Below are 23023 nucleotides of genomic sequence, written 5' to 3'. Positions count from 1 at the left end.
AAAGAATAAATAATAAACCAGGCATGGTGGCGCATGCCTGTAATCCCAGCACTTTGGGAGGCCGAGGTGGGCAGATCACCTGAGGTCAGGAGTTCAAGACCAGCCTGGTCAACATGGAGAAACCCTGTCTCTACTAAAAATACAAAATTAGCTGGGTGTGGTGGTGCATGCCTGTAATCCCAGCTACTCAGGAGGCTGAGGCAGGAGAATCGCTTGAACCCGGGAAGAGGAGGTTGCAGTGAGTTGAGATCGTGCCATTGCACTCCAGCCTAGGCAACAAGAGCGAAACTCCGTCTCAAAAAAAAAAAAAAAAAGAATAAATAATAATAGCTGCCTATTTAGGAGGTTTCTGTTGCCCCTGGCTTGTGCTAAACAAATTCCATAGACCAGCTGAGTGGGCTCTCCTAAAAACCTCATGAACCAGGTGCTATTATTATTTCCATTTTCATATGGGAAAGCTGAGATCAGAGAGGTTGAGTTCCTGAAGTTCTCATGCTACATGCAGTTGCCAAAGCCTCAGAGCTCCTAACCACTCTGCTGTAACCCCGTGAGGGCTGTGATTGTCCCTATAAAGAGATGGGGAATGAGGTCTAGAGAGGCAGAGGGACTTGCTCAAGGTCACATAGTAAGGGGTGGAGTCAGGATTCCTACCCAAGCTTCTGTGTCCCATCTCCACTCTGCATTATGGTTTCCTCAATTATTTTTAAAAAGAAGGAAAGAAAAGAGGCCAGATGCGGTGGCTAATGCCTGTAATCCCAGTACTTGGGAGGCTGAAGTGGGAGGATCGCTTGAGGCCAGGAGTTCAAGACCAGCCTGGACAACATATTGAGACCCCCCCATCTCTACCAAAAATACAAAAAATCAGCTGGGCATGGTGGCTTGTGCATGTAGTCCCAGCTACTTGGGAGGCTGAGGCACAAGAATTGCTTGAACCCAGGAGGCGGAGGTTGCAGTGAGCTGAGATTGCATCACTGCAGTCTAGCCTGGGCAACAGAGCAAGACTGTCTAAAAAAACAAATAAAAGAATAAAGAAATAAAAGAAAAAATCCGTGTGTCCATGTGTAAAATAGAGCTGCTGGGTTGAGGCCACAGTGGGACCCCAAATCCTCAGTCCTCTCAGCTGGGGCCTCTTCTCCTTACAGCAGTTCTTGGGATGTGGCTGGGAACCTCCCAGCTTTCCATTTTCTTCATCCCATTCTCCCCGGGTCCTGACAGCTAAGGGGCCAAGGAGAAGAGGAAAGGGCTTTCCAGGTGAGCAGCTAGTCAGTAAGAAAGGAGGAAATTGCCCAGGTTAAGGAAGGACATTGGAAGGGGAGAGATGGGCACCAGAAGGCATCCAGGTCTTCCAAAGTTAAGAGTCCTCCAAGTTCAGATTTATGGCGGAACCACCTTTCCATCCATCCTGATAATAATTCTCCTCCTGCTTCTCGGTTCCTCATCTAGTGTGCTGCCTCCCCTTCTGCCCTGGGGCCCTCGGACTGACCATTGGTACAGGCCAGTTTTCTGCAGTGCCCTGGGCTCTGCTCCCCTTCTGACCACCTGGCCTCAGATGCTACCATCCGTGTGGTTGGCTGTTCTGCCTCTTCAGAGTGAGATTCACACCTGCCTGCTGCATTTCCAAAGGGCTAAAGACAATCAGGCCAGTATCCAAAGGGCCCCACCCTGGAGACTGTGTTCTGGGGAAAATGGATGAGGTTCCAGGGGTGTTTGAACATCTTCAAATTTTGGAAGGCCTCTCTCAGGGATGAGGGAGGGCCTGGCCTGTGCCATTGGTTCTGAGCCTGTAAGAAGATGAACAGGGCTGGGCACGGTGGCTCACACCTGTAATCCCAGCACTGTGGGAGGCCAAGGCGGGCGGATCACCTGAGGTCAAGTGTTCGAGACCAGCCTGGCCAACATGGTGAAACCTCGTCTCTATTAAAAATATGAAAATGAGCCAGGCTTGGTGGTAGGCACCTGTAGCCCCAGCTACTCATAGCTTGAACCCAGGAGGCGGAAGTTGCAGTGAGCCGAGATCACACCATTGCACTCCAGCCTGGGTGACAAGAATGAAACTCTGTCTCAGAAAAAAAAAAAAAAAAGATGAACAAAGAAGATGAAAAGAAAATGAAAAAAGATTTCCCAAGGCTCTGAACAGCCACAGAGCATCTGAGGATCCCAGCCCTGTGCCCTCACCACAGGCCGGAAAAGGTGGGAGGGAGCTTGGCAAGGATGGGGGATGGACTAGGCCTCCTCTGAAATGTCTTCCTACTTTCAGAGTCTATAAAATCATCCAAGGAGGCAGGGATTATGAGGAATGGTTGAAAGTGATGACTCACAGGAAGGCAGACTGGGTAGCTACTAGAAGCAGCAAGGAGGGCAGTTCACAGGAGGGAGAAGGGGAGCGCATTAGCTAATTTTGTATTTCACAATGTAAGGTATGAGGAAGCAAAACATTCTCTGGGTTGCCAAATCCATGTCACACAAATTCCTATGTGCCTGCACTTATGAGAGAGCTCAAGTTATCTCTCAGCTCAAGTTATCTCTCAGCTCAAGTTATCTCTCAGAACTGTGTTCTTATTTTACACACAGCTCTTAGAAGCCTGACTTAGAGTCAAAAGGCCAGTAAGGTTCCACCTTCAAGAGAACTGTCATCCACAACAGCTGATAGGTGATGGAGACAGATTGAAAGGTGATCAAAATCAGACTACAGAACCCCAAAAAGAAAGTATCTCGGAGCCATTTAGTGTAGGAACAAGTAGCCCCGTACTGCAGATAGTCCAGGATAATAACTATGTTCCTGTAATGGCTCCAGGCCATCAACGAAAAGCTCTAATTACATTCGAGGCAAGTTGCTGAGAAGATAAGAAAATGTATTTTATCATTTAAAATGTGTCTTTAAAGGGATTTGTTTTGTTAAGCTCTAATTACATTCAAGGCAAGTTGCTGAGAAGATAAGAAAATGTATTTTATCATTTAAAATGTGTCTTTAAAGGGATTTGTTTTGTTAAGCTCTAATTACATTCAAGGCAAGTTGCTGAGAAGATAAGAAAATGTATTTTATCATTTAAAATGTGTCTTTAAAGGGATTTGTTTTGTTTTTATATGTGGGTGAAAGGGCACATTTAAGTTCTCTGGAAAGTTCAGTTGTATGACCCACTCATTGCTTAATACATCTACCATAGAATCTAGTCATTCTGCATCTACATATTTACCTAAGAGAAATGAAAGTATATGTCTATGCTAAGGGTTTTACACAAGTGTTTACAGCTTCATTGTAACAGCCCCAAACCGGAAATGTTCATAAACAAGGAAAGGGATCAGCAAACTGTGGTACATCCGTACAATGGAATACTACCTAGCAACAAAAAGGAATGAACCACTGATACACAGCAACAGCAAGAATGAATTTCAGAATAATTATGCTGAGTGAAAGAAGTCAGACAAATAAGGGTACTTACTGAACGATTCCATTTCTATGAAACACTAAGAAATGCAAGCTAATACGTAGTAACAGAAAGCAGATTGGTGGTTGCCTGGGGATGGGAGGGGGTGGAATAGGAATCACAGGGAGGGATTCCCAAGAGGCATTAGGCAACTTTTGGAGGTGATAGATATATTCATTATGTTGATTGTATGATGGGTTTCCTGGATGTGTACATATTTTAAAATGTATCAAATTGTACATTTCCTTCCTTCCTTCCTTGCTTCCTTCCCTCCCTCCCTCCCTCTCTCCTTCCTCTCTCTTTTTTCTTTTATATTTTTCTGAGACCGAGTCTCCCTCTGTTGCGCAGGCTGGAGTGCAGTGGTTTGGCTTGGACAACAGGTTGTTATCACCCACTTAGCTGAAGTGTTTGCTCAAATAAGTAGGTGATACTACCTCGGCTCGGCTCACTGCAACTTCCACCTCCGGGGTTCAAGCAATTGTCCTGCCTCACCCTCCCGAGTAGCTGGAATGACAGGTGCATGTCACCACGCCCGACTAATTTTTATCTTTTTAGTAGAGTCGGGTTTTGCCACTGTTGTCCAGGCTGGTCTCAAACTCCGGAGCTCAAGTGATCTGCCCACATCAGCCCCCGAAAGTGCTGGGATTACAGGTATAAGCCACCGTGCCCGGCCAAATTGTACATTTTAAATATCTACAAGTCATACATACCATTGACATAGGTACGTCAATGATAACTCAGTAAAGCTGCAAAAGGTAAAGTTTTCCATAATATGTCCTGGGCTTCCTCATGCTCCCTATCAGGCAGAGTCCCCCTTGCCATGCTTTTTGGCCCCCACCCTCTGTCTTCACCCCACACAACCATCCAAACTTCCCTTCTACGTTAGGGGATGTGGGAGAAGCGTGAGCTTGATGGGGGAGCCATACCTGAATCTGGAAGGTCAGGATCTGGTTCCATATCGGGTTGTCGGTTTGGGTCTGCATGTGTGTCCTGAGCTGGAATGTTCCAAAGCAGTGTTGGTGCCAGCCTGCCCCCTCCCTCCACTGGCCTCACCTTCCAGCTCTTCCTGTCCAGCCCCCCAGTGGACACCACAGCACAGAGGTGCTTGGGCTAATCCCTGCTCTCAAGACACCTGCACAACTTCTCAGCAGCAACAGCACCAGTCCTTTGTGTACTTATCCAAAGTGTTTGCCAGATTCAGATTCCTCATATTTTTCCTTAAGTCAGCTTTCAATAGACTTCATTTTTAAATAGATATAGGGCTACTAACCTTACTATATGAGTGTATAGACATAGATTTTGCTAGATAAATTCTAAGATCCCAAAAGAAAAATGGGCAAAAACACAGCTAATGGCAGCAGCATGCCTGTTTTAAAACCGTCAGTTGACTTCATGTTTAAGCAGTGGTATCTGTGAAATCAAGTGTTACTTGGCCTTATTAAACTTTTTAAGGTACACTAAGATGAACACAGAAGTATCAAAATTTTTGAAAACTGTGTCACTTACCACCTGAGAATGTTTCACCTAGCTTTGGGGGTACCCAACCACTCACTGGGAAATACTCAGTATGGTGGTTTTAAATATGTCCACAAATTCTTTGGTACTCCTCCCTTCAAAAGATAGACATTATTTTCTCTCTGCTTATGTGTGGGCTGAATTTAAACTACTTGCTTGCAACAAATAGAATACGGTAGAAATTCTGCTTGGCAAATATGGAAACATATCTATTTAACTTTAACCTAGCATTCTCCGACTTTGAACACAGGACCCTTTTTTACCCATGACACCCATCAGCACACTTTGGAAAATGCTATTCCGTATTCATAGAGGTTCATGGAATGTCAGCAACTCTCTTGCCCAGAACCTTCGTTTACACATGAAGAAACTGAGGGGTGGCAACAGTTTTGATGTTGTTTACTCATTGGCATGTTTCATTCATGCACTCATTCTTCATGTGTATTTGGTTTTTGGGGGGCATCTGGCATGCAGAGAATAAGACGTGGCCTCCGCCTGCACAGAGTTCCAGGTGCAGGGGTGCATGCTTCCCTCAGTGGGTGACTGGGAGATGATTCCTGTGGTCTTGCCCATCAGGCCACCCTCCTCTCCACACTACTTTCTCTAGGTGCCAATCTCTCTAGGTCTCAGAACATTTCTACACTTACCTTTTCCCCAATTAGTTCCACCTCCAACTGAGGATTCACTGACTGGTGTTTCTCTATGAACAAAAGTTAAAAGATATCTGAGCCAGCGGCATTTTTCAGGAGGAGGAAATAGGGTGGCGACAGAAGAACTGAAAACCCTCCCCTATAATTTAGAGGGGTGCCCCCTGGGCAGACCTGTCTCCAGTTCCCACCATGCCCCTTCTTCTTTCACACAATGGCATGGGGTGGGGGGACATAGGGAGCCTTGAGTTTGCATCTGGCCATCATAGACAGGCTGGGAGTGTGAGGCCCATTTGAAAGGGTGTCCGTGGCACCTCCACAGGACAAGTCTTGGGGCATTCCAGTCTCACCCTGTCCCCCTACCCCAAACCGTAGTTTAGTGCCAAAAGGAATGAGGAAACTCCATGAGGATCCAGGGTACCACCATGTAGGGAACCTCAGGGCTGCTGCCTCCCCTGCACCCAGACTCTAACTGAGGTGAAGGTCCTCTGCACAGTAGATGAAGAACTGTAAGTAAGCCATGTTGATCGGGACTACCACTGACTTGAAGATCTGAATATCGGTGTCTTCGGCGCCATAGAGCAGCTTTTGATCTATCTGGAGAGACCAGAGAGCTGATATAGTCAAGCTAATGGGGAGGTCACAGGCAAGGACACCAGACTTTGCTTCCCCAACTTCCCACTTGGTGCAGGGGGGATGGGACAACCCTGCAGTGACGCAGCGGACACAGGAGAGAGGTGATTGTCAATGTCCAGGGTGAGGCCCAGGGGTGCCCCCAGGAGGCAGCCAGGATAGGAAAGGTTCCTGGGGCATTAGGGGCAGCTCACCAGGGCCTGGTCTCCCACACCGAGGGCACAGATGGTGACTTTCAGGTAGCCTGTCACACCACTGCCAGGGTTATTTGGCTGGCAGAGGCCCAGCCATTTCCTTAGGAGTGTGTGACCTAGAGAGGCAGAAAGGCCATGGGAGATCCGCCTCCAGCCTCCTTCCTTCTCCCCTGAAACCAGCCTTTGTTTTAGCAGGAGGGGAAGGTGGAAATATGTCTCAGGCATCCTGTTTTCCATCCAGTGGCAGAGGAAAAGGGGAGTCACTTGTACCACGAAGCAATGATAGTGTGCTCACAAGGCTGCCAGCTGTTGCCTCTAGGAAACAGGTACCCCTGTTTATGCCTTGGGAACCTACTGTTCTCACTGTGGCCTGGTCTGGAACCAGGCACTGTAGAGGCAAGCATTTTCCTCAACCTAGTGTGTACGTTATAGCCAGGTAAGGTAACTTCCCCTCAAACTTTAATCTCCCAATACTGGCCTCAAAAAATAGAAATCTAACCCAAGATTGTAATATAAGGCTAGCACTTGACCCAAAGGGATGCCCTGAGTTTTTCAGAGAAAGATGCTATTATTATAAATTAAAATAGGCCAGGTGTGGTGGCTCATGCCTGTAATCCCAGCACTTTGGGAGGCTGAAGCGGGCGGATCACCCGAGGTCAAGAGTTCGAGACCAGCCTGGCTAACATGGTGAAACCCCATCTCTACTAAAAATAAAAAATTAGCTGGGTGTGGTGGCGCATGCCTGTAATCCCAGCTACTTGGGAGGCTGAAGCAGGAGAATTGCTTGAAGCCAGTAGGCAGAGGTTGCAGTGAGCCAAGATCAAGCCACTGCACTCCAGCCTGGGCAATAGAGTGAGACTCCATCTCAAAAAATAAAATTAAATTAAAAATAAGGTAAAATAAAATACCACAATGTACAGTGAAATATTATCAAATACAGAAAATAATTTACGATCTCCAATACTCCCCTCCACCCATGTGTTGGACATATGGGGATTCTGACCCCTGGCCTGATTTTTCTCAGAAGACATACATATTTGCCATAAGTGTTACCTACCTGGAGAATGGTAGATAAACCCAATATCTGTCTGAAAAGACAAGAGTGGGGTGAGGATTAGTTAGGGCCTGCAGCCAAGATTTGTAATACCAACTAACCTGACCCAACTACTAGCTGTTGGGGCTTCAGTATGTTCTCTGCCCTAACTCCTTTCATCTATCTTTACAGCAGCCTGGGAGGTAGGCCCCTTATTACCTCTACTCTGCAGAGGAAGATACTGAGTTTGAGAGAGGTGCCCAAAGTCTTACAACCCGTCAGTGAGAAAGCCTGCATGGAAAAGCTCCTCGACACTGCACTGTGCCACCCTCTTGGCCAACACAGCCCGACTCTACCCTACTCCTGGGTCAGGGAAGTGCTCACCGGTCCTGGGGAAGAGGATGGTTAAGGTAAGAGGTAGGAGTTGACAAAGTAACTACGGGTTTTCTCTTTCCCCTTGGAGATAGTTTCTGACACAGAGGTTTGAGGAATGTGGTTCGGGATGGAAGGTGACACATGTGGGGCAAGCTGCCACAGAACATTATGGCCACCCATAATGTGTTCTTAGATACAGCAACACAGCACAACCCATCAAAGAAAAGCTTGATTGGCCGGGCGCAGTGGCTCATGCCTGTAATCCCAGCACTTTGGGAGGCCGAGGTGGGCAGATCACGAGGTCAGGAGATACCCTGTCTCTACTAAAAATGAAACCACATTCGCAGTGAAACACCGTCTCTACTAAAAATACAAAAAATTAGCTGGGCGTGGTGGCGGGCGCCTGTAGTCCCAGCTACTAGGGGGGCTCAGGCAGGAGAATGGCGTGAACCCGGGAGGCGGAGCTTGCAACAAGCCGAGATTGCGCCACTGCACTCCAGCCTGGGCGACAGAGCAAGACTCTGTCTCAAAAAAAAGCAAGAAAGAAACAAATAAAAGCTTGATAAATTGGACTTCATCAAAATGAAAAACGTCTGCTTTTGAAAGACACTGTTAAGAAAATGACAGTGGCTCACGCCTGTAATCTCAGCACTTTGGGAGGCTGAGGCCGGTGGATCACGAGGTCAGGAGATCGAGACCATCCTGGCTAACACGGTGAAATCCCGTCTCTACTGAAAATACAAAAAATATTAGCCGGGCGTGGTGGTGGGCGCCTGTAGTCCCAGCTACTCAGGAGGCTGAGGCAGGAGAATGGCATGAACCCAGGGGGTGGAGCTTGCAGTGAGCAGAGATCACACCACTGCACTCCAGCCTGGGTGACAGAGCGAGACTCCGTCTCAAAAAAAAAAAAAAAACAAAAACAAAACAGAAAATGAATGGGCTGTCATTCTCTGGAAGAAAATATTTGCAAATCATATATCAATAGTTAGAAAACAAACAATCCAAGGAAAACAAACTAAAGATTTGAACAGACACTTCACCAAAGAAGATATACAGATGACAGGCACATGAAAAGATGCTCAACATCGTTAGTCATTAGGAAGGTTTAAATTACAATCACAACGAAATGTTACTACACACCATTAGAATGGCTAAAATAAAAAAGATGGACTAGATCAAGTATTGTGGAGAATGTGGGGCAACTGAAACTCTAATACACTACTGGTGGGCATGTACAGTGGCAGAACCTGTTTGGAATTTTGGAAAAAAACTTTTAGAAATTTTCCTTAAAAAGTTTAACATACACGTCTGGGTGCAGTGGCTCACACCTGTAATCCCAGCACTTTGGGAGGCCGAGGTGGGCTAATACAAAAATTAGCCAGGCATGGTGGCGTGCACCTGTAATCCCAGCTATTCGGGAGGCTGAGGTAGGAGAATCACTTGAACCCGGGAGGCAGAGGCTGCAGTGAGCTGAGATCGTGCCACTGCACTCCAACCTTGATGACAGAGCGAGACTCTGTCTCAAAAAAAAAAAAAAAAGTTGGCCAGGTGCAGTGGCTCATGCATGTAATCCCAGCACTTTGGGAGGCCAAGGTGGGCCAATCACAAGGTCAGGAGTTTGAGACCAGCCTGGACAACATGGTGAAAACCTGTCTCTACTAAAAATACAAAAATTAGCCACATGTAGTAGCAGGTGCCTGTAATCCCAGCTACTTGGGAGTCTGAGGCAGGAAAATCGTTTGAACCCAGGAGGGGGAGGTTGCAGTGAGCCAAGATCACGCCATTGCACTCCAGCCTGGGCAACGGGGCAAGACTCCATCTCAAAAAAAAAAAAAAGTTAAACATATACCACATATACCTACCATATGATTTAGTCATTCTGCTTCTAAGTATTTTTCCAAGAGAAATTAAAGCTTATGTCCACACTCAGATTTGTACACAAATGTTTACACGGCCCCATTATAGCAGCCTCAGACTGGAAACAATCTAAATGTCCGTTAACAAGGGAATGGATAATTAAACTATGGTACATCCATACGCTGGACTATTACTCAGCAATAAAAAGGAATGAACTGCTGACAAGTGCAACAACATGGATAAATCTCAGAATAGCAATGCTGAGGGAAAGAAAGCAGACACAAAAGGGTAGAGAATGTATGATTCTATTGATATGAACTCTAGGCAATACTTATCTATTAATAAGAACTCTAGGAAAGAAATGTTCATATAATAACAGAAAGCAGATCAGTGGTTGTCTGGGGATGGAGCGGGTGGGATGGGAATGAGACAGAGTGATTCCCAAGGTCCATTAGGCAACTTTTGGAGGTGACAGATGTGATGAGTATATTCATTATCTTAATTGTGATGATGTTTTTTTCTGGGTGTGCACATATTTTTAATATATCAAATTGTACATTTTAAATTGTACATTTTAAATATGTCAATGACACCTCAATAAAACCGTAACATAAAAAAAACAGGGCAAGGCATGGTGGCTCATGACTGTAATCCCAGCACTTTGGGAGGATGAGGCGGGCAGATCACTTGAAGTCAGGAGTTTGAGACCAGCCTGGCCAACATGGTGAAACCCCATCTCTACTAAAAATACAAAAATTTGCTGGGCATGGTGGCACGTGCCTGTGGTTCCAGCTATCCCGGGGGGCTTAGGCATGAGAATAGCTTGAACCTGGGAGGCAGAGGATGCAGTGAGCCAAGATCACGCCACAGCATTCAAGCCTGGGTGACAGAGCAAGACTCTGTCTCAAAAAAAAAAAAAATATATATATATATATATATATATATATAAAATATATATAAATTAAAAAATAAAAATAAAAAAACAGAATAGAAACTCAGTCACTCCTAATGAAGCAACAGATCCAGGCAATGATCATCATTAGCTGTTAACAACATAAAATGAGAGACCAGCAGACATTCTGTGCCTTCTGCTAAAGTCACTTTGCCAACAAATTGGTTCACACTGATCTAAACTCTAGATAGGGAAATGCGGTGGGGGAATGCAAAATGATTCCCTGAAGATGAAATCAGCAAAACCCAGACCAGAGAAAACGCTACAGGTCCAACTACCCAGTTTCCTTAACAAATAAGTTGCAAATTAAAAAAAAAAAAAAAAAAAAAAAGGAAGTGGGGGAGCAGAGAGGACCAACAGAATAAAAGGAAACTAAAATGCATATTAACCACTTGCAATGAGTGGACCTGGTTTGGAATCCTGATTTGTTTTTTGTTTTTGTTTTTTTGAGACAAGAGTCTCTCTCTGTCGCTCAGACTGGAGTGCAGTGGCAAAATCTTGGCTCACTGCAACCTCTACCACCTGGGTTCAAATGATTCACCTGCCTCGGCCTCATGAGTAGCTGGGATTACAGGCATGTGCCACCACACCCAGCTAATTTCTGTATTTTTAGTAGAGATGGCCATGTTGGCCAGGCTGGTCTTGAACTCCTGACTTCAGGTGATCCGCCTGCCTTGGCCTCCCAAAGTGCTGGGATTACAGGCGTGAGCCACCGTTCCCAGCCTGGAATCCTTATTTGAACAAACTGTAAAAGAAATATGTAAAACAATTAGGGGAATTTGAACATTGACTAGGTATTTAATGCTACCTAGGAATTATAAAGATTTTTAGATGTGATAATTGTATGTGGCTATGCTTAATAAAATCCTTATGTTTTTGCAATACATACTGCAATGTAGAAAGATAAAATGATGTGATGCTTGAGATTTGATTCAAAATAATCCAGTGGTGAAGGTGAAGGGGGCTAGGTGTAGATAAAACACAATTGACTGTGAATTGATGAATATGAGTGATGAGGATATGGGAGTTCATGATACCAAAACAAAAAGAAATAAAAAAATAAGCTCGGCTGGGTGTGGTGGACACATGCCTGTAATCCCAGCACTTTGGGAGGCTGAGGTGGGAGGATGGCTTAAGCCCAGGAGTTCTAGGCTAGCCTGGGTAACATTGTGAGACCCATTCGCTACAAAAAAATTTTAAAAATTAGCCAGGTGCGGTGGTGCACACCTGTAGTCCTAGCTACTCGGGAGGCTGAGGTGGGAGGATTGCTTGAGCCCGGGAGTTCAAGGCTGCAGTGAGCTGGGATTGCACCACTGCACTCCAGCCTGGGTGACAAAGCAAGATCATGTCTCAAAAAAAAAAAAAAGAAGCTTGGTTAAATTCAGGTTTTCTCTGACCTCTATAACTTAGTTTATGTCATTGGTCACTGTCTAGAAATCATGCAGTGGCCTTTGTCAAGAGCACAACATTTTTCACCTCCTACCATCTAACATTTCTAGAATCTCTGTCTCTGTATGTTTTTTTCCAAGGGTGGTGCCCCTTTCCTAACATTGTAGATTTAGCAAACAAAAATAGAAGATGCCCACTTAAATTAAAATTTCAGATAAACAATGACTACTTTGTTAATACATATATGTCCCCTGCAATATTTGGTGAGAAGCCATGTAATATTTGGGACATACTTATATTTAAAATGTATTTTTTGTTTATCTAAGATTAAATGTAACCAGGCATCCTGTATTTAACCTAGCAACCTACCTTTTCCTGATCTTTTTGGATTTGGAGAATCTTAGTTTAGCCCATCATGACTGTAAACTCTCCTAATCTCTCAGCCTGTCTTTCCAAATCACATCTTTTCACTCTGTCCTCACAGGCAGCAATCTTTTTCTGAGTTTCCCTAACATGTAGGCTGACCTTTTGGATCCTCTGCTTCTACTTCCTGGAGGCAGAGATTTGAACTGTGTCCACAGTATTATGGGAGTGTGGAGTTCAACATGGCGCCCCGAGCTTTCATAAACTTTATATATACTTTAATCCTCACAATCACCCTCCAGATTGAGTATATTATCATCTCCCTTTTACAGATGAGGAAGTAGAGGCTCAGAATAACTTGTTTAAGTCACCCAGTTGGTAGGTGGATACAAGTCTGCAAGTCTGGATCTTTCTTCTTTTTTTTTTTTTTTTTTTTTGAGATGGAGTCTCACCCTGTTGCCCAGGCTGGAGTGCAGTGGTGCAATCTCGGCTCACGGCAAGCTCCGCCTCTGGGGTTCAAGCAATTCTCCTGCCTCAGCCTCCCGAGTAGCTGGGACTACAGGTGCCCGCCACCACACCCCGCTAATTTTTTGTATTTCTAGTAGAGACAGGGTTTCACTGTGTTAGCCAGGATGGTCTCGATCTCCTGACCTCGTGATCCGCCGGCCTCGGCCTCCCAAAGTGCTGGGATTACAGGTGTGAGCCACCGCACCCGACTGAGTCTGGATCTTTCTGTGTGAAAATCCAAGTCCTTTTCCCTAGACTTGGGCATGGAGCCCAGCGTGGGTCTCTGTTTTAATAACTGTTTCCCCGAACCTCCTCCCATGTACAGTACTCACTTGAAATCTCCCGATCTCTGCTTTGTATCTCATTGCTGAGGAGTTCACCACCTGCAAGGGAGTTCCCAGAAACATTTTAATTATTCACAATCCCAATTTCCCTCAGCCCCTGTAAGAGGTATAGCAAAGGCACAACCAGGATCCTCCCGACGTACTGAATGCTTCCTAATGGGGCAGACACTTGCACATGGGTGTTCTCATTTCACTCTCAGAGGAACCCTGTGAGGTTCAGATTTTTAATTCCATTTTACTGATGAGGAAATTGATCAGAGAGGTCAATTTCCTTGCCCCAAGTCAACACAAAGCAAGGTGTTGCACTCAACGTTATCCATTACATGCTGTCCTGGTTGTTTCCTCTGTGCCTTTATTCCCAAGAACATAAATTCTTCAAAGGAAGAGGCCTCTTTGTTCTCCTTAGCCCTGTGCTGGGCACATAGTAGGCACTTGATAACCACGTGTTCACCATTGTTACTGGGCTCCCTTTGGTTAGGGAATGGAGTATTCTACTTGGAAGGGCCTTTGGCGGCTTGAAAATCCTGGCACATGGGAAGGGGCTGCCTTGTTCACCTTGGCGCCCAGTTCAGGGCCTGGCAGTTGGCAATCCACAACGTTTGTTGAATAAATGAGTAAATGAATGAATAATCTGGGTGCCGGGGGGGTGAAGAAAGTGGTAGGGTTCAGGAAGACAATCTGAAGTGCCCCTGGCTCTAAGGGCGGGGGCCGGAGCTGCAGTGCTTCCCAGTATTGAAGTGGGACAAGAAACCCACCTTACTGGGGACCAGTTTGGCTCCTCACCTGGATTAAGATGGTCTCATCAAAGAACTTTGCAGGAACCTCATGAAAATTCTGGAAGAAGATCTGAGGCAGAGAGAATTGGGGTAGAGTGGACGATTTCTTCCACCACTTCACCCAAGCACTCAGTGAATCTGAAAGCTCAGAATAATGTGCTTCTTTCCACAACTTTACCCATTTCAATGGGTTTACAAGTACAGGTTGAGTATTCCTAATCCAAAAACCTGAAATAAAAAATGCTCCAAAATCTGAAACTTTCTGAGCGCCAACATGACCCTCACAGGAAATGCTCACTGGAGCATTCTGGGTTTCAGATTTTCATATTAAATGCTGAACCGGTACAATGCAACTATTCCAGATTCCCAAAAAAAATCTGAAATCCAAAACACTTCTGATACCATGCATTTTGGGTAAGGGATACTCAACTTGTGCCACTTCTTTCATGCTCCCCCAGAAGCAGAGGCCTCCCGGGCTCCTAGAGGGTTTCCTTTTTTTTGTTGTTTTTTTAGGCGGAGTCTCACTCTGTCGCCTAGGCTGGAGTGTGGTGGTGCAGTCTCAACTCACTGCAACCTCCACCTCCCGGGTTCAAACAATTCTCCTGCCTCAGCCACCTGAGTAGATGGGATTACAGGCACCCGCCACTGCATGTGGCTAATTTTTGTATTTTTACAAAAGAGACAGGGTTTCACCATATTGGTCAGGATGGTTTCGAACTCCGGACCTCAGGTGATCCACTCACCACAGCCTCCCAAAGTTCTGGAATTACAGGCATGAGCCACCACACCCAGCCTCCTGGAGGGTTTTCTGCCCAGAATGGGGAATGGTATGAGATTCCTGGAGAACTCAGGGCCCAGCTAGCTGCCCAGGATGGAGATTTGAGCCCACACCTCCCTCTAGGTTGCCCTGCCAGTCCACTCTGTCCCTGCTCCCCATGGCAGCCAGAAACTCCTTTCCCAAATGCAAACCTAGGCCTGTCACCCCCCTGCTTAAGTCCTCCATGGCTCCTGAGTAGTGTCCAGGATGGGACCCCAGCCCACACTGTAGGCTTCCCACCAGCCAGTCTCCTCCAGCCACACCCATAGCTATAGGTGTGGTGTCAAGTATAGCTTCTGCTGTCAAGTCTGTGGCTTGCTTGGTTCTAGGCCTTTGAAAACACCATCACTTTTTCCTGAATTATCTTTTCCCATCCTATCTGTCTTTCCCTGGTAAAATCTTCCTTCAGGGTTGCTGGAGCCCTTCTGAGTCCTCTCCGCCACCCCCAGCCTCATTACTCACTTACTTCTTCCAGCTTCCACTGTGCTTTTATCTTTTATTTGTTCATTTACTAATTAATTCAACAAGTATTTATGGAGCATCTACTGTGTATCAGGCACAGTGCTACAATTTGGGGCTCCAGCAGCAATGAGACGTACATGGTCTGGGTCTGTGCTTCAAACCTCCAATAGCAATGCTCCCAGACCTCTGTAAACCACGATCTGCTCTGTTGTAATTGTTTATGGATTCATGAGTTGTGCCCCCACCAGCCCACCAGCTCCTCAGATACAGGGCTCTGTGTTATCCTGTTCTGTATTTTCAGTGCTTGGTCCTCAGTAGACACTCAGTAAATGCTTGTGGAACAAACACATGAAGACACCCTAGTCAAGGAGCAAGCTTGCCGGCTGCCCACTGGGGATGCCCAGCCCTTGGCTGGCTCCTTGCCTGATGTGCCCCGTTCAGCCCACCTCATTAAAGAAAGGGTTGTTTCCCATCTTGATGCGTGTCTGGTGCTGCTGGCCTGCGATGGACACCTTCACCACTGGTTTGATGTTGTTGCCCATGAGCTGTCGGGCTTCAAACACCTTCACTCGAACCTAAGGGGAGAACACATGGGGAGCTGATATTGAGGGCCTTCTCCAGCTGGGACAACATTATTCTGATAAGAAAACATTCTAGGCCAGGTGCAGTGAGTGGCTCATGCCTGTAATCCCAGCACTTTGGGAGGCCGAGGTGGGAGAATCGCTTGAGCCCAGGAGTTCGAGACCAGATTGACTGGGCAACATGGCAAAACCCCGTCTCTACAAAAATTACAAAAAAATTAGCTGAGCGTGGTGGTGCATGCCTGTAATCCCAGCTACTCGGGAGGCTGAGGTGGGAGGATCACCTGAGCCCAGAGGTCTAGACTGTAGTGAGCTGTGATCGTGCCACTGCACTCCAGCCTGGGCAACAGAGCAAGACTCCATCTCAAAAAAAGAGAAGAAAGACAGAAAGACAGAAAGAAAGAAAGAAGGGAGGGAGGGAGGAAGGAAAAGAAAGAAAGAAGGGAGGGAGGGAGGAAGGAAAAGAAAGAAAGAAAGGGAGGGAGGAAGGAAAAGAAAGAAAGGAAAGAAGGAAGGAAGGAAAGAAAAAGAAAGAAGGAAAGAAAGAAAGGAAAGAAGGAAGGAAGGAAAAAAAAGAAAGAAAGAAGGAAAGAAAGAAAGAGAGAAGGAAGGAAGGAAAGAAAGAAGAAAGAAAGAAAGAAAGAAAGAAAGAAAAGAAAGAAAGTTGTAGCCCTAGCCACAGTGGAGACAGACAATCCACTGGGAGAAGGCTAGGAGGAGATGGACTTGGAGAGACAGGCTTGGGTTATCAAGGGCCTGGGAAGCCATTGCAAAAGGAACTGGATCTTGTGCGGAAGACACTGGGGCTTTTGAAGAAGGTGCTTGGCATAAGAGTGACATCTTTGAAAGGACACTTTGGTTGGAAAACGGACAGGAGAGAGCTGGAGGCTGGGGGGTTCAGGAAAAGCCTTCTGACGTGTCCAGGGAAGAGGTGGTGGTGGCTCAGGCCAGGGAATGGAAGTGGGAGGGGGAAATGGGAGCAGTGGGTGACGTTAAGAGCTAGGACTTGGCCACTGCCTGGGTGCAGGAAGAGGAAGAGGAAGAGGAGCAGTCCAGGAGACTCCCAGCTGCTGCGCGAGGAGCAGGCTGGGGAGCAGGTAAAACCACGGCAGGAATGTTAGGCCACAGGCTAGAAGCCAGAGGAAAGTTGATAAGCCGTGGGATGAGGGTTCCTGAATTCACATGGAAATGTGGACCTTTCCATAGGTCCCCTCAGATCAGACACTCCCCAGCCTCTCCTGTACAGTTAATTTAACTTTGCCTGTGCCCCACTTTGTTTTGCCAACAACCCGAGGACTCTGAGAGGGCAGGATCTCTGTCATCTGCGCTGCTTCCCCAGCAGGTACCAGGGCCTGCCAGTGCACAGCTGGCTCTCCTACTGCCTCACTGGGGCTTTGTGGCTTCAGCTACAGGCAGAAGTTTCCAGAATGGCCATGGGAGGAGCAAGGCATGTGGCAAGGATCTGAGGGCCTGAAGCCGGGTCTGAAGCTCTGCGTTTCTACCATGACCTTGGGGAGGGGTGAGGTGGCCTGGGAACACAGCAAACAAGAGTGTCAGGTGAGTCCCATGAACTTGCAACCTGGATGGTCCTCACCTGAAAGTGCTGAGGCTTTGAGGACAGAGCCCTGTGCGCAGTGGACCCAGGGACCATCAGTTTCTGCCTGGCTGCCTCTCTTGCCATTATGCCCAGGAGATCTTCAGCTCCTGGGGAGACACAGTCCAGGGTGGGCTCAGAGGCCTGGGGCCCAGGAGGTTTGAGGTATTTTCCCCATTCCATCATTCTGTCCCCAATGATCATCTCCTGACTAAAAGCATGGCCAAGAGGCCCCAACAGGGACATATGTCCTCCCCAGAACATTACCATGGGCCCCTCCACCCTCAGGAACTATGGATCCCTGGACCCCGCTCCACACACTGGGGCTCTTGGAGATGACCATCCTCATCTCTCTGCAGCGCCTTGGAGACTTATGTCTTATATCTCATGGGTCTTAGGTCTAGAGATGACAAATAGGCATATTGGGATGGCCTCAGCCAGATGTCTGGAGATCTGGCATCTAGACCCTGTAGCTTCCAGGGACCCTAGCCTGGTCACATTCCTTCTGTAGGCCTCAAGGGCTGGGTTTTGAAGGTCCCCAAGAACTCATCCAGCTGTGCATGGAGAAAGGCAGGGTAGGCCCTTAAGGGTAAGCTCCAGGGAAGGACATACCTGTCTTCTCAATATCCTGGTTGCTCATGTGGGCCACCTGTAGGGTGACAGTACACTGCAAGACAAAGGCAGGGGAGCTGTAAGCCAGACCCCGTCGTCCTTGGACACAGCACCCAGGCCCTGCACAGCCTGGTTGGGTTCAAACCTGGTCCTCCTGGTGGGGGCCGTGATGCTAGTCATGGGATGGGGCCACACCATGGGCATCTGCACAGTCTGGGTGAGGGGGGTTATAAATGGGTGAGGAGAGGGCAATGGGTTACAGTGGAGGGGATGTTTGTAGACTAGAGCAGCCACATGGTGGTGATGGTGGCAGAAAAGGATGCAGGAGGGTGGGGAGGAGAGGGAGAGGTGACTTGAGCCCAGAACACAGATGCTAGCAGCTCTTCCCCTAGCCCAACATCTCATGAACTCATGTGGGAGACCCTGCACACTCCTGCCTTCTAACTGAGCTCCATCCTTCATGTGCTCCCATTAACGACCCAGCCTCCAGACCGTCACCAGGATGGCCCCCTGAACACCCCAAGTGTCTAAATGATCAAAGTTAAGTCACAATTCACCAGCGTGGACCACAAGGCCCTTGACCTCTAGCCCTTGGTCGCCCACGCAACCTCAGGTCTCCCACCTCCACCCCACCCCCCTACCATGTGACAACAGTGCAGCACACCCTCCCTCACCCTGCTTCCTGCTCCACCCACTTTATGCCCCTGCCTGGGCTGGTCTTCCACTCCTGTCCATCGGGAAAACTCATGCCCCTTCTTACAACTCAACTGACAGACTGAATGTGCCTTGACTTTATGATGGGATCACATCCCAATAAACCCATTGTAAGTCAACAATATCGTGTGTCCATCCATTGTAAGTCACAGACTGCATACAAATGGACAATGGCCAAACCACATAGAAAATAAGACTCAGAGCCACCATCTGCAGCAACCAGCCCAGGAAGCCAACCTGTTATCTACAGTAACCAGCCCAGGAAGCCAGCCTGCTCTAAGTCAGACTTGTAGGAGGTCAGACTGCTGTCTCCAGCAATAATCCAGGAAGCCAAACAATAACAATCAGCTCCAAATGGCCAGGCCTTGATTAATAACTGGCAGCTGCCTTAATTTGTGTCCCCACTTCCAACTTAGGACCAACCAGAGAGAGCCAAACATGCCCCTCTAACCAATCACATGGGAGCCCTGTTTCTAGTTAGCCCGCCTTGGGCTCCCCCGTAGCCTCCAATCAGGGCACATCTGCAGCCTTCCCTTCTTTCCACTATGAAGCTCTCCCGCTCCCCTGGCTGCCTCTGAGTCTCTGCCAAAACACAAATGATGATGACCGAGTCCCTTGCTAGCACAAGCTCTGAATAAATAGCCTTTGCTTGTTCTCATTTGGATGGTCTCCCTACATTTCCATATGTCTTCAACGTCACCCCCTCTGGAAATCTGTCCATGACCTCCTGAGACAAATTGTTCACTCCCTCCTGACCTGAGCCAGTGGCCTTCCTTTACTGAACCTTGTCTCATGGGTGCTGGAGCGCCTGTCACTGTGAGTGGAGCCTACTCCAACAGACCGTGGGCTTAAGGCAATTTTGTACCACAGGGCCTGGCACAGTGGTTGACTCCCAATGCAAGGCGGTCAATTCATCTAAATAGATGGGTTGGGGAGGGGGGCGCAGATGACGGCAAGGGAGGTGGTCAGGAGAGGAAGGCAGTGTGATGGGGCCCTCCAAGCAGGAAGCACTCTTGCGGTGTGGGCCGCTTCACCAGCTGCCCCCATTCCTCCAGCCACCCTGCCTGGGCCTTCCTGGGCTTGACTCACATCTGTGGGCTTCATGGAATGGTTGAGCAGGGTCAAGTCCTTCACAAAAAGGACCTCACTTGGTTGTTTCAACAATGGCTTGAGCAGTACTGTGGCCAGGCCAATGAATCTGGGGAGACAAGGAGCAGATGTGAGATCCTGAGCCAGGGGAAAGAGTGTCCTCTTCTCTCCTGGGCAGGGCTTTAGCTAGAGACGGTTTCCTTTCAGGGCTGTGCTGTCCTCAGAGAGAGGCTGGAGAATAATGCAGTGGGGCTGGGTATCCATGACAGGGCACAGGGCTCCTGGCTCTGGGAACTGCCTTGGGGCTCCTAGGCAAGTAACAGTTGATTGGACCAGGGATGGACACCTGGCTAGAGCTAGGCCAATAGGATTCTCTGTCTTAGGAATTTTGACCTGGGATGGCATAGCCTCAGTCTCAGGGCATGTGAGTCTCAGCTGGGCACTAGATGAGGCTGTGATAAGAAGCCGGGGTTGGGCAGAGAGAAGCAGAAATTTCACATATGTGGCTTCAGATGGACAGAGCTGCTGCTGGGTTCCCAAGTTCCTGTCCCAGCTGATTTGCAGTCTTGCCCTGGCTACCCTTTCAGTACCCACCCCTCTTTTTTCTTTTTAGCTGGCTGGAGTGGGTTCCGTTCCTTCATCTGAGTGAGTTATGGATTAGAGACAAGGATCACATAACCTGCTGCTGCGTTGGTCAGGAGCTAGGCTCCTCCTGCCTCTCTCTGCCTCACCTTTCTTTCTTTTGTGAGCCCATGTCCTGAAGGGTGACTTGCAGGAAAGAGTCATTTTCCAGGGGGCGGTTCCAGAGGTGCCAGATTAGGGTCTGTGGGGGGCATAGAGAGGTCAGCATCCTTCCTCTGCCCTTCCCATCCCATGTTTCTAGGAAATGAGGAAAGATGTGGGGAACGGGCTGGCACTGCGTTTCTCTAAGACTGAGGAACCTCCCTCATGTCTAATTTCCTCAGGAGATGGCGTTTGCTACCTTTCACCAAGGTGTGGGCATCCCACTTGGCTTCTGTGACTTGAACTGCAGTATCATGGGCATGTTGGGAATTAAGGGTTTGGGGACTAGGAATGGGGCGAGGGGCAGCATGGAGTGATGGCAGATGAGAGGCAGTCATGAACAAGGAGCCTTCACTCTGCTTCAGGCTTCTAGGAACATCAAGATGGCCCAGCTGGACTAGTTGATAGGCCATACCACGGTCCATCCTCGGAGTGGGGGAGAAGGGCCACGAACAGTCGTGGGCAGGTGTGGCCTTCACAGCCTTGTCGGGTCAGAGGCTGCTACTCCCAGGCCAAGATGCCCAGCCTTGAGGAAAGCCTGTGAGGTTGCATGTCCTCTCCCTAGACCTCTGAGCACCTGCCTGGACCCCACCCTTGCCCCCTTGCTGTTGGGGTCATTATTTCCTCTTCTGGCTTGCCCTGTTGTCTACCTCATTCCACACGGGATCATTCCCTTCCACCACACGAGTTCTTTTCTTGATATCTGTAAAGAAACCAAGAGGCTGGCATTGATGGTAGGAAATATTTCAATGTCTGGGTTGGAGTGGGGTACAGAGAAGTAGGACACTCTAAGAAAACTTCAGGTCGGCCAGGCGTGGTGGCTCACGCCTGTAATCTCAGCACTTTGGGAGGCCGAGGCAGGCAGATCACAAGGTCAGGAGATCAGGACCATCCTGGCTGACACGGTGAAACCCCATCTCTACTAAAAATACAAAAAATTAGCCGGGCGTGGTGGCGGGCGCCTGTAGTCCCAGCTACTCGGGAGGCTGAGGCAGGAGAATGGCGTGAACCCGGGAGGCAGAGCTTGCAGTGAGCTGAGATGCCGCCACTGCACTCCAGCCTGGGTGACAGAGTGAGACTCTGTCTCAAAAAAAAAAAAAAAAAAAAAAAAGAAAACTTCAAGACAACATTGGCAGGTGTGATATGGCATCACTTCTTTTTTTCTTGTGTGGATTGAACATTTCTTGATTTTATCACTGTGTGACAGATAATGCTCTATGTTCATTTCATTTTCTTTCTTTGTTTCTCTTTTTTTTTCTTTACTTTTCTTGTGTGTGTGTGTGTGTGTGTGACACGAGGTCTCACTCTGTCACCCAGGCTGGAGTACAGTGGCAGGATCTGGGCTCAATGCAACCTCTGTCTCCCAGGCTCAAGTCATCCTCCCACCTCCCATGTAGCTTGGACTACAGGCCACCATACCTGGCTAATTTTTGTATTTTTTGTAGAGACAGGGTTTTACCATGTCACCCAGGCGGGTCTCAAACTCCCAGACTCAAGTGATCTGCCTGCCTCGGCCCCCCAAATTGTTGGGATTACAGGCTAAAGCCACCGCGACCAGCCCATTTCATTTTCTTCCAGAGTTTTCAGTGTCTTGCAGCTAAGCGGGGCTGTGTGACTCACTCTGGCCAATGGGATATGGGTATGATATTTGCCACTGCCAGGTCTGGTTCTTAATTTCCATGAGATTCTTCATTCTTGTCTCTCTTCTCCCCATAGCCACCCTTGTGACCTGCTAACTTTGCAGCCACAAGGGGCAAGCGGCTAGACCCTAAACTACCATTTATAGGAGCTACCCAGGAGAGCTGTCTGACCAGCACCATCCACGCAGGACTTGTGTAAGCAAGAGGTAAACTTTCATTGTTAACCCACTGAAAATTAAGGGTTTATTTATTGCTGGAGCAAAGCCCAGTGTACCCTAACGAAGACATCCTGAAACATCCATAATGGGTAAAAGGCCCTCCAAGCAGTGGGAAGGGGTGCAGGTTAGTGGATGGCATATGAAGTAAGAGGCTGGGAAGGACAAAAGGAATACAAAGTGTCAAACATAAACATACAATCAGAAGAATCTGTTTGTATCCAACAGGGTTCTGAGTTTTAGGCATCTTTGTGGGAGATATTTCTGGAATGAGAAAGATGGTGCCCATGAGGTGGTGGGGAAGATGGCTCAGAATCAGAGAACTGCCAGGCCCTTGCCTGGCTAACTGGAAAATTAGTCAATCAGGGCAAATACATCCTGAACTCCCACCGCCCCTCTTGAAACCTGCAGACTGAGGACATCAGCATGCATCATCACTCTGTGAGCCTGGAGTCCCAAATGTTCAATCTCTGAATGTTGCTGTGTTCAACAAGCATAGTTTCACA

The 23023-nt window shown here is 47.8% G+C and overlaps 1 protein-coding gene across 10 annotated transcripts in view; it reads right to left on the bottom strand.

Annotated features, from left to right (window-relative positions):
- Nucleotides 1-23023, bottom strand: part of FER1L5 (fer-1 like family member 5) — a 66418-nt gene that overhangs the window by 37059 nt on the left and 6336 nt on the right. Inside the window, exons 3-15 of one of the 10 annotated variants that reach the window (XM_054475897.2) lie at nucleotides 21313-21365; nucleotides 20611-20702; nucleotides 19880-19988; nucleotides 18077-18131; nucleotides 17465-17574; nucleotides 15736-15864; nucleotides 14018-14080; nucleotides 13223-13273; nucleotides 7472-7502; nucleotides 6415-6530; nucleotides 6061-6184; nucleotides 5588-5640; nucleotides 4352-4420 (exon numbers count right to left, since the gene is read on the bottom strand). In XM_054475897.2, the coding sequence (XP_054331872.1) occupies nucleotides 4352-4420; nucleotides 5588-5640; nucleotides 6061-6184; nucleotides 6415-6530; nucleotides 7472-7502; nucleotides 13223-13273; nucleotides 14018-14080; nucleotides 15736-15864; nucleotides 17465-17574; nucleotides 18077-18131; nucleotides 19880-19988; nucleotides 20611-20702; nucleotides 21313-21365 (1055 nt within the window). The other 9 variants (XM_063649079.1, XM_063649080.1, XM_063649081.1 and 6 more) reach the window with 9 other exon arrangements.

The sequence above is a fragment of the Pongo pygmaeus genome, chromosome 12 (genome assembly GCF_028885625.2).
Source record: "Pongo pygmaeus isolate AG05252 chromosome 12, NHGRI_mPonPyg2-v2.0_pri, whole genome shotgun sequence".
In the NCBI taxonomy this organism is placed as follows: domain Eukaryota; kingdom Metazoa; phylum Chordata; class Mammalia; order Primates; family Hominidae; genus Pongo; species Pongo pygmaeus.
The sequence above is the reverse complement of the archived record's forward strand: the minus strand, read 5'-3'. Positions and strand labels throughout refer to the sequence as shown.